Source organism: Scylla paramamosain, chromosome 20, assembly GCF_035594125.1.
Source record: "Scylla paramamosain isolate STU-SP2022 chromosome 20, ASM3559412v1, whole genome shotgun sequence".
Taxonomy (NCBI): Eukaryota; Metazoa; Arthropoda; class Malacostraca; order Decapoda; family Portunidae; genus Scylla; species Scylla paramamosain.
Genome location: NC_087170.1, coordinates 7,221,920 through 7,234,066, shown reverse-complemented (window position 1 = coordinate 7,234,066; position 12,147 = coordinate 7,221,920). Strand labels below are relative to the sequence as shown.

The 12,147-nt window shown below is 39.5% G+C and overlaps 1 protein-coding gene across 8 annotated transcripts in view; it reads left to right on the top strand.

Annotated features, from left to right (window-relative positions):
* The window catches only part of LOC135110202 (uncharacterized), a 130,236-nt gene extending 121,794 nt beyond the window's left edge, over positions 1–8,442 (top strand). For all 8 annotated transcript variants that reach the window (XM_064022242.1, XM_064022243.1, XM_064022240.1 and 5 more), the window contains 2 exons: positions 2,385–2,561; positions 4,799–8,442. In XM_064022242.1, coding sequence (XP_063878312.1) covers positions 2,385–2,558 — 174 coding nt within the window. In that variant the 3' untranslated portion in view covers positions 2,559–2,561; positions 4,799–8,442. The remainder of the gene's footprint in view (positions 1–2,384; positions 2,562–4,798) is intronic.
* The last annotated feature ends 3,705 nt before the right edge of the window (positions 8,443–12,147 follow it).

Below are 12,147 nucleotides of genomic sequence, written 5' to 3'. Positions count from 1 at the left end.
GTGTCATTTACTTTATCATTAACTGTACATTAATGCACTTCATCAATGAAATTAAGTCACTTAGTAATGCATTACTTTTCATCAAACACATAAAACACATAAATGCACATACAACTTAATCACATAATAGAATAATCAAACACAACATGCAAAATCAAAGACAATAAAATATGTGGCCTCTGCATGCAAACTGCCACAGAAAATATCATGTCACTCATCATAATCCAGTATTAAGTCAACACATGAAACACATCAATATGAAAACCATAGTATACTGAACACATATAAAAATTGAGACTCATGAGGCACATAGGAAAAATTCTCTGATCATTACTCATGACAAGGGCAAGGCAGAGAATGACCAGTAGACTTGTGATGGAGCTAGTTGAGTTGCACCGACTCAAAAATATGGTACCACCTATATTATGGCAACCTGAAAACAAACAACAAGCATTGTTCTGTGCTTCCTCCATATATTCAGCGGCAACAAGACTACATAAACTGCTACACATATTACTATTCTTGAGATATAAACTCCGACTAGGTTAATACATTCATGTCTTCCTTTAAGACGCATGATCACCAGAATGTTCGCTTGTCTACTTTTCATCATCATAGGCTAAAGATTCAAGTTACCCTTAGGGCACACTGGATACTCACTGGATACACAGGTAAGTTTCTTATGTCTGTCTAGTGTGCACAACATCTGGGCCATGAGAGGTGAGGCATTGTCGTGTTTTACATATGTAACATTAATCGCATACTGTTACAGGTCATTAACAAGCTCTTAGTCTGACCTAGCATTATCTTATTTCTCTGCCACATCATTGACACCTGCACCTTTGTGGTGTTCACTAACAAGGTGGCCATTGTCCTGAGGACTATGAGGAATTGGGTCGTGGGGGGGTTGTGGGCGGCGCGAGCTGTGGGCAGCAAGACGTTGTCATTGTTAGAGGCCATGTTGGGGGCACCAGGGGGTGACACCATAGGTGGGAGCACCATGGCTACAACAATGTGATTGTCATGGCAGTGTCTGTTGGCACTGGCTCCCTGCTGTTGTGGCATTTGTGGGCCTTAGTTTTCAGCTTTGAAATAGTGTCAGTGTGTTGGAAGGGATTTTGCTGTGGCTGTCACACAAGGCTTGTGGGTGCCTGGTGATTCAGTCTGTCTGGAAATGTCCACAGCATGGAGTGGAGAGGGGATTAAGGTCGCTGGTCGTTATTCCTCTGAGGTAGACCTGGGTAGGGTGCCTTTGTTGTGACTAAATTTTTTTGTCCTTTGCTACTACAGAAATTTTTGATGACATGAAAGTGAATCCTGCACATATTGTATTAACATTTGCATTGAGCACAGTGGTGACACTTTTTAAGGATCACTAAGGCTGATACAAAGGTGTGATGAGAAAATGGACTGACTCATATTGTGAATGAACTGGAGTGGTGATGAACACTACATATCAATGCATATAGATAAACATTAAGGAGTTGTTACTTGCTTATGAAAAGATAAGCATTTGAGATAATTGAGAACAATTTATTCAAGATATTAATTGAAAATGTATTGCAATTTGGAGTCACTGACTGGAGTCATAATAGGGAGTACAGTAAAAGTCCTTAATTTGAATGACAAAGAAATGAGAGCCATTTCACTTAGCCAAAAAATGAAACAATCTGAAAACATAGCAAATATAGGCCAAGATGATCATCAAGCCATGAGTGGCTTTTGGTTGGTCTCAGTTGTCTAGTCACTGCACAGTTTTCTCCTACATTTAGATACATTTCTAATGTTTCAGTTTTCCTTTACAAAAACACTTACCTATCCCTTCTTCCTAAAACTGCATTTTCCTTTCCTTATCTTCTCTGAGAATAATTTTTTCTCTTTGTTTCCTCTCTGAGACCATTCTTTTTGGTGGCCAGTGTCTCTTTCAGAGGTCATGTGATGATTCCCCTTGAGGATTTTCATTGCTGCTCATTAATATAATGTCTTGCCTTGCCTTGGAGCATCATTAAAACAGTGAGAAAATTTTCTGAAGGCAGGATAAATTGGCAATGACAGGCTTGCACTGAGTATTAAAACCTGGTCAGATTTTCAGAACATTTATCTCTCACTTTCAAAAATTCAGATTGTAGGACAAGTGAAATCACAAGGTCATATTAAGGGACTTACTGTATCATATTTATTCTTTTACATCTATGAGACATTATTTGGTAAGATTTTAATCAGTATCACTTCAAGGGCAGTAATGTGAATCTTGCTTCTGAGATATTGATAAGTAATATGTAGATAGGTTATCTTGTGAAAACTTAAGCGATACACAAACTCATGACTGAAGATGCAGTGGTCACTAAAATCTTCACCCCTTAATTTCCTGATTGGTGCTTCAGGTGGAGATGTTCCTGCTGGGCCACACACTAAGGGTGACCTTGCAGGTGGTGCGGCCAGCCAGTTATGGTCAGGATGACTTCATCTGTTATTACCCTGATTCCAACATTGGTCTCTGGCCTGAGGTGACCTTGGTGGCTGAGGATGACCGCCACTACAATGTTCTTGTCAAATAAGAGGTGAGTGCATCCCTTAGGCTTAGAACACTGAGATCAGTGAGAGAACTAGCTACAGTTGTGGTGCTGAGCTTTATAAGAAATCTGTTATACTTGATTCTTGCTGTGTAAGTTCAAATAATGTTCCTTGAGTTTATGAAATCTTTGCTGCTTATATTGGCTTAGGAATCCATGATATGAAGTTTGTCAGCAACTGTTCAAGGTAGTGATGCCATTATGTAGCAGTAACATAGAAGAAAGTGAATTACATTTGTGCTTAGGAGCAATTAACTTAGCAGTCATGATCATGAAGTTCAGTAACTATGATCATGATGTTCCCCTGAATTAATGCAATAAGTGGTAAATTTTATCATGCAACTATATACAAAATTAGTTTAAAACTTTGTTGTTACTATTTGAATTTTTAGAATGAACTAATGAAGACTGGTATTTGATAATGTAGTAAAGATATATACAAATTAGTTTTAGATTTTAGCTGTTATGTTTGTTATATTTACACAGAACTATGAATTAGTTACTTGATTATAACATTTTTGTAGAGATATTTACTGAGGATTGGAAAAGTAATTATCTCTTGGTATAATGTTTGCCTGCCACTTTTGTGTTCTTTAGTATGATTTCCAGGATGGTTATCTTCTCTCTCTCTCTCTCTCTCTTATATGAGCTCCATATTTCTTCTGGTCAATCTTTGTGACCTGATGTCACCTCATGAAGCTGTGTGAGCTGACATCAGCTCGCCAAGCTGTGTGACCTGCTGCTATTTCAGTGACTTGTTCTCAGCTCACCAAGCTGTGTGACGATGTCAGCTCACTGAACCTTGTGACCTGATGTGAGCTCACTGAGGCCTGTAACCTGATGTGAGCTCACTGAGCCCTGTGACCTGATGTGAGCTCACTGAGCCCTGTGACCTGATGTGAGCTCACTGAGCCTTGTGACCTGATTTGAGCTCACTGAGTTGTGGGACCTTATTTCAGCTCACTGAGTTGTGTGACCTGATGTCTGCTCACCAAGCTGTGTTACCTGATGTCAGTTCACCAAGTCATTGGTTCTGTGCAGTATGTCTGTAGTTCAGCGTCAGTTCACCAAGTCATTGGTTCTGTGCAGTATGTCTGTAGTTCAGCTTCTGTCATTCTTACTTCCGCTCCAAAATGTTGCAACTTACTTCTTTACGTTATTCTCATCTATACTCCTCATCCAGCCTAATTAACACAACCTGTGTAGTCTTTTTTTTTTTTTTAAGTAGGAGGGACACTGGCCAAGGGCAACAAAAATCCAGTAAAGAAAAAAGAAAAAAAAAACACTGAGATGCAAGTCCCAGAAAAGGGTCCAAAGTGGTAGTCAAAAACTGAAGGATAAGTGTCTTGAAACCTCTTTCTTGAAGGAATTCAAGTTATAGGAAGGTGGAAATGCAGAAGCAGGCAGGGAGTTCCAGAGTTTACCAGAGAAAGAGATGAATGATTGAGAATACTGGTTAACTCTTCCATTAGAAAAGTAGACAGAATAAGGGTGAGAGAAAGAAGAAAGTTTTGTGCAGCAAGGCCGCAAGAGGAGGGGAGGCATTCAGTTAACAAGATCAGTTAGCATGAAAATATTGGCAGAAGATAGCTAGAGATGCAACATTGCAGCAATGAGAGAGAGGCTGAAGACAGTCAGTTAGAGGAGAGGAGTTGATGAGACAAAAATCTTTTGATTCCACCCTATCTAGAAGAGCGGTATGAGTGGAACCCCCCCGCCATGTGAAGCATACTCCATACATGGATGCATAAGGCCCTTGTACAGAGGTAGCAGCTGGGGGGGTGAGAAAAACTGGTGATGTCTCAGAACGCCTAACTTTATAGAAGCTGTCTTAGCTAGAGATAGGATGTGAAGTTTCCAGTTCAGATTATAAGTAAAGGACAGACCAAGGGTGTTCAGTATAGAAGAAGGGGACAGTTGAGTGTCATTGAAGAAGGATAGTTATCTGGAAGGTTTTGTTGAATTGATAGATGGAGGAATTGAGTTTTTGAGGCATTGAAGTTTACTGTGCCCCAATCAGAAATTTTAGAAAGATCAGAAGTCAGGCATTCTGTAAATGCATGTTTTCTCACACAGCCTGACTATTACAATCTGTGTAGTCTTAGCACTTCATTAGTGCTGCTAATCTGCTTCCTAACTCCTTACTGTTGCAACATTGTTCACCCATCTTACCATATTGATTTTTGGACTTTTCTTAAAGTTATTGTAATTTTTGTTGATTCCAGATTCAGAAAGGAGAGTGCTGCAGCCATGACTCATATACAGCTGAGTCTGGGGGTTGATCTGTGTGCCACAGCACAACCAGCCTAGTGCCACATACCAGGCCTCAATGTGTGAACCAGTAACTCAAATGGAAAAAACATTCCCCATATGAATGTACAGCAAAGAACTAAATGGGTTTCTTTGAAAAGTCTGTCAGCTAATACTGTTTCTTACCCAGACATTAGTGGCAAATGACTTGGAGTTTAAAGAATATATATATATATATATATATATATATATATATATATATATATATATATATATATATATATATATATATATATATATATATATATATATATATATATTCATTTATTTTTTATGATTAGTTAGCATTAACACTAAGAGTGTGGTGACATTGGTGCTGGAAGCCTGAGTGAGAGGCTGCTGTAGGTGAGAGAAGAAGGTCTACATGGGTGTGATTCATGGCTGCTTGTAGAAATACTTGTATATAGTGTTTTGTTAGTATAACAGATGGTTTCAAAGTGTGTGTACATATATACTGAGTGTAAATACTTTGTGATTGTTATTTTGTGTTATACTGTATGAACTTTGTAGCAGGAGTGGATCATCTGATCATGATCAAAAAAAGGTGGCTTGTACCTCAGGGCACAAGTTTTCTGTGTTAAAAAATGTAATTTATGTGCTAGGATGAACATTTTACATTTCTCACCTGCTTTTGTTAAAGGAAGATACCAACAATAATGACAACACAGCCCATGCCAAGGCAGCCGGGCCAGCAGAACTGTAGACTTGTGATGAAGAGTTTCTTCATCACTCCTAGTGCACTTTGGCAGAATCACTTATCTTGTCACTCTGGGTATATCATAACTGTTTTTTGCTGGTGTCAGCATGTAAAGACAGCTTGTTACAAGGACAGCCTCAATGTGTTGTTACTGGCTAGTGAAGCACAGGCAAGGCAATGCAAAGGCAGGATACCATAACAGTTATGATGTTTTGATGAGTACTGGTCACAGCAAGGCAAGGCGATGCAGGGTATCATAACAGTTATGATGTGTTCAGCCACAGCATGATGTTACTGGTCAGCAAGATGACACAGGCAAGGCAAGGCAAGGCAGATGGAGCAAGACTGCTGTTTGGACATGGAGGTTCAGCTTTATGGTCATTATCATCAGCATTACTACAGTACTTGTGTAGTCTTCCATGCTGTGTTCTGAGCAACTTTGTGATATTCGTTAAGGAAGAAATAATAGATACCTCATGATAACTTGATGAATTGAGCACAGTGAATTCCAATGACCCACATGCTGTCTATACATGTGAAGCATTTCTGTATAAAGGCAAGAACTAGCTGTGTGCTGCCAAATTGGCCTGTCTTCTAGTTTTGTGATGGATGGTTGTCACTCTTAAGTTCATTCAGTTGTTTTCAGAATAAGAAAAAAATTCCTTTGACAGATTATAAAGAGGAGTCTTTGAGTACTGAGCTAATGTCCATGTGATGAATGAATCATTTGTTTGCCCAAATTGTGTGTGGCTTGTTGCACCAACATGTAGTAGGGGAGTGAGGGGATTGTGGGCCTTAGTGCACCAACATACAAGGGAGTGAGGGGATTGTGGGCCTTAGTTCACCAACATGCAAGGGAGTGAGGGGATTGTGGGCCTTAGTTCACCAACATGCAAGGGAGTCAGGGGACTGTGGACCTTAGTGCACCAACATGCAAGGGAGTCAGGGGATTGTGGGCTTTAGTGCACCAACATGCAGGAGAGTGAGGGGATTGTGGGTCTTAGTGCACCAACATGCAGGAGAGTGAGGGGATTGTGGGTCTTAGTGTACCAACATGCAGGAGAGTGAGGGGATTCTGGATCTTAGTATACCAAAATGCAGGAAAGTGAGAGGATTTTGGGTCTTGGTGTATCAACATGCAGGGGAGTGAGAGGATTGTGGGCCTTAGTGCACCAACATGCAGGGGAGTGAGAAAGTTTGTAGTGCTTGATGCTGATACTTTGTGTTGCTTATTAAGTTAATACTGGGAAGGGAATTCAGTGTAAAAATATAAGGCAGGTACAGAAGCATTAGCAAATTTCAGCACAACCATATATATTATGAAATCAGATCAGAGTGGTGGGAAGATGGGAAAAAGCTCCACGTGGTACTTTTTTTGTTATAATGTCTTCAGAAAACTGTTGTGCTGATATTTTCTTTTGCATCATCTGTGCTAATGTATGGGACTCATGATTCATAGACATTACTGCATAAAGCATAAGTGATGCGCTATTTTGTTGCCCTGTCATGCTGGTAGCTGTACCAGGATGCAGGCCACCAGGCTTCTTACCATACAAAGTGGTGTCTTTGTATTTGGGTTCAAGATGCACTGCTCATCACAGCACTGCATTTACTACTGACTTTAAGTTGTTGCTTTCCAGTTTCTGTTATGTCTGATTGGAAAGTATGGTACTGCTTAATGTCACAGAAACTTTGTACAACTAGTGGCAGTGCTCTCTTTGTATTATTATTTGCTGATAAACATTTGCACTGAGCTTCAGGCTTTCATATCACAAGAAATGTGGGTCCACTGCTGTGCCATAGAACACACAAGGCCAGATATGTGCTTATTAATTATCAGTTACACTGAACTCTATGCAATATTTTGTACAGTTTGATAATCTCAAGCCAACAGTCATTATGATCCATAGATGTGGCTCAGACTCATATGTAAAGATTTGTGAACTAAATGAAACACCTGGAGATGTTTTGATATGATGGATAATGTGAACCAGTCCATGTGAGCAGCAGAGTCTTGTTATTTCTGTTGTTGTGTAGGAACTGTGTGTGTGTGTGTGTGTGTGTGTGTGTGTGTGTGTGTGTGTGTGTGTGTGTGTGTGTGTGTGTGTGTGTGTGTGTGTGTGTGTACTGCCATGTGTGTGTGAAGATGTGTACACTGACAAAAAGAAGTATCATAATGCTGTGATTCCAAGCAGGTATTGCATGAGTAGGGTTTCCATATCCAGGCTTGAGATGCAATTTAGAATTGTGACATTCTCTCAATATGGCTTATAATAACAATTCCATAACCTATTCACTTTCTTTTATATCTAATACGTGTTGTATTGAATCTGGGGTGTGTGAATTGCAGGACTGATTATGACAAGAATTAATTTTATTTATTTTTTTATTAATCAGTGAAAAGCAGAAACATTTGAGAGAGAGAGAGAGAGAGAGAGAGAGAGAGAGAGAGAGAGAGAGAGAGAGAGAGAGAGAGAGAGACCAGTCAGATTGTGACAGCCCAAGTTTGATGTTGATAAGTATGGTGTATCATTGCTTATATTCATGATTTATGCTCTCACTAAAATGGAGTAATTTACCTTAGCTTTCATTGCACCTTATCTGCATCTTTTTTGCATTTTAATGAATTATTCTTGTTTGTAATGTGACTGGTCTTTTCTCAGTGAAGGTTTGTGAGCTTTGCCAAAAAGAAGGGAAGGAATGCCTCAAATACAACTGATGGACCATGCACAGATCCAGCATGTATTGCATTAAGGGGCAGTGTGCCTCACTAGTGCCCAGTCTATTGCCAGGCACTCTAGGCTAGTTCTTGATAGTGTATGGGGCTTTGCAGGACTAGAAGAAAGTGAATTTATTTTCTAATGATGTTTTAATATCCTTTTTTACCATCTACAATTATGTAAAGGAGCAAAGAAGTGCATCACACAACCACTGCCTACCCATACAGATTCCAAGTTGTTTGAATCTGAGTATGGGTAAGAAAAGGGAAAAGTGAACAAACACTAGTAATGTGGGGAAGGTCACTGACATTTCATGAGACATTAGAAAAACTGCAGTTATACACATTGTACACAAAGCACTTTACAAAATCAATACCACTCAGCCTTGATCACAGTTCTTCCAGTCACTTGTGAAATGAGTGTTTCAATGGAGCTGGATGCAAAGAAACAATGATGGCACTTTGTTGATGCCAACACAATGAAGGAAACACATTGCATAAATAATCCAAATTGAATTCAAGTACAATCCCAATATAACCCCACGTCTCTGTATTAGTCTGTATTAGTCTCTACAGATTCAAGTTCAGGAGCTCTCTGCTAACTTGGTGTTACAGCAACTCAGATGCCACCTTGGCCAGGCAATGCTGAGTAGCCTTCGATCTTTTCTGCCAGTTAGAAATACAGCTCCCTAATTTATGGAGATTCTAGTTACAAACTTCCACAGATAGAAACAAAAACCCTGGTAATTTTTTTCCATCACCCTTGTGTTGGTACTGGGCCATTTTTTTTGCAAATAGGAAATTAACAAACATTTTATCTTATTTTTTTTTTTTTTTATGTAGGAGAGATACCTAGGGCAACAAAAATCCAAAAAGGCCCACTGAGATGCCAGACCTTGAATAGGGTCCAAAGTGGGTATCAAAAATTAAAGGATAAGTGTCTTGAAACCTCCCTCTTGAAGGAATTCAGGTCATAGGAAGGTGGAACTACAGAAGCAGGCAGGGAGTTCCAGAGTTTACCAGAGAAAGTATTGAATGAGAATATTGGTTAACTCTTGTATTAGAGAGGTGGACAGAATAGGGGTGAGAGAAAGAAGAGTCTTGTATAGTGAGGCCAAAGGAGAAGGGGAGGCATGCAGTTAGCAAGATTAGAAGAGCAGTTAGCATGAAAATAGCAGTAGAAGGTAGTAAGAGATGCAACACTGGCAATGAGAAAGAGGCTGAAGACAGTTAGAGGAGAGGAGTTGGTGAGATAAAAAGCTTCTGATTCCACCCTGTCTAGAAGGGCAGTATGAGTGGAAGCCCCCCAGACATGTGAAGCATACTCCATCCATGGATGGAGAAGGGCCCTGTACAGTGTTAGCAGCTGAAGGGGTGAAGAAAATTGGCAGAGACGTCTCAGAATGCCTAACTTCATACAAGCTGTTTTAGCTAGAGATGAGATGTGAAGCTTCCAGTTTAGATTATAAGTAAAGGGCAGACCAAGGATGTTCAGTCTAGAAGAGGGAGACATTTGAGTGTCATTGAAGAAGAGGGGATAGTTCTCTGGAAGGTTGTGTCATGTTGATAGATGGAGGAATTGAGTTTTTGAGGCACTGAATAATACCAAGTTTGCTCTGCCCCAATCAGAAATTTTAGAGATTAGAAGTCAGGCATTCTGTGGCTTCCCAGCATGAACTGTTGACTTCCTGAAGGGTTGGACGTCTATGAAAAAATGTGTAAAAGTGCAGGATGGTATCATCAGTGTAGGAGTGGATAGGACAAGAAGTTTGGTTTGGAAGATCATTGATGAATAATAGGAAGATAGTGGGTGACAGGACAGAACCCTAAGAAACACCACTGTTAATAGATTTACAAGAAGAACAGCAACTGTCTACCACAGCAGCAATAGAACAGTCAGAAAGGAAACTTGAGATGAAGTTTCAGAGAGAAGGATGGAAGCCATAGGATGGTAGTTTGGAAGTCAAAGCTTTGTGGCAGACTCTATTAAAAGCTTTTGAGATGTCCAAGGCAACAGCAAAAGTTTCACCAAAATCTATAAAAGAGGATGACCAAGACTCAGTAAGGAAAGCTAGATGATCACTATTAGAGCAGCCTTGGTGGAACCCATACTATCGATCAGATAGAAGGTTGTGAAGTGATAGACGTTTAAAAATCTTCCTGTTGAGGATAGATTCAAAAACTTTAGATAGGCAGGAAATTAAAGCAATAGGGCAGTAGTATGAGGGATTAGAATGGTCACCCTTTTTAGAAACAATCTGAATGTAGAGAAACTTTAATCAAGAAGGAAAGGTAGATGATAACAGACAGAATTGAAAGAGTTTGACTAAGCAAGGTGCAAGCGTGGAGGTGTAGTTTTGGAGAACAATAGGAGGGACCCCATCAGGTCCATAAGCCTTCTGAGGACTTTGGTCCTCATTGCAAAGAATTTTAATAGGTAGCATGAAGTAATCAGAGGGTGGAGGAGAGGGAGGAACAAGATGATCAGGAATATGAGTAGGGTGTTGCACCAATTACTCTAGGTCATGGAGGATAGCAAAGGTGAAGGCTAGTTCACCAGGAAGATCAGTGAAGGGAGATGAAAGCCAAAGCTGGTGGAGAACATTGAAGTATCCAAGAATGGAGATCTCCACAAAAGGGAAGAGAGTTAGAATGTGCTCCACTTTGGAAGTTAAGTGGTCAAAGAATTTCTTATAGTCAGAGGAGTTAGGTGAGAGGTATACAGTACAAATAAATTTAGGTTGAGAGTGACTGTAGTTGTAGCCAGATGGTGAAAAACTTAGAAGATTCAAGAGCATGGGTATGACAGCAGTTAAGTTGTTGTGCACACAGATGCAACATCCAGCTTTAGAATGAAAATGAGGATAGAGAAAGTAGGAGGGAACAGAAAAGAAGCTACTGTCAGTTGCCTCAGACACCTGTGTTTCAATGAGGGAAAGATGAGTTTTTAGTGGAGGAAGGGTGTTCTGCAGATTGAAAATTAGATCTAAAACAGTGAATGTTGCAGAAGTTAATGAAGAAAAAGTTGAGGTGGGTGTCAAGACACCTGGGGTCGATAACAGAAGAGAAGTCCGACCTGGGGACATTTATGGTCCCCTCCCCAGATGGGGATGAATTGAAGTGAAATCATGTCTTAAATGTTTATAATGCATTTTGTTTATTGCAGCACTTTGCAGTGACTTTGCAGTAATTACTAAAATAAACAATCCCATTTTATAGGACAAACTCTCCGGAATATGATGGTATACTCAAATTTGTGATAAAATGTAGAATGAGCGGTATATGGACTTGTGAATGAAACTAAAAGTATTTCACAATATGGCAGGCATCATCAAAGTGAATGTTTGTCAGTCACTCAGTCAGTATCACACTCACTCATAGAAGCAGCATGTTTAGCCTGCTTTCTGGACATTCTTAGCAGTAAGTATGCAAAAATTTTGTGTCTGTTTATCCTTTCTCTACTTCTTTTTTTTTTCAGTAAAGTCATAGGAAACTGTTCCAATCATTATTTGTTTCAATTAGCACTGTTTGATAAAAGAGCAAGTTATAAAGAGAACCGAATTGGTGGCTAAGAAAAAAAAAATTGCTGTAGAGTAGTACTAAGTTTGTTTCTCGTCATCCGTACAGGTCTATTTCTTTACAGTGATGTCATAGGGTATTGTAATACTTAATGATTTATTTCAAGCTGTGCTCAGTGAGATAGGTGTTAGCTCTAAAGAGGGCTGTTGGTGATTTGAAATTTCATATCCGTGCAACGTAATTCTATTAACATAAATTGAATCACCACATGGGTATTATGTAACTTTAAACACATGATGAAATTATAATGTATTAGGATTTATGAATTA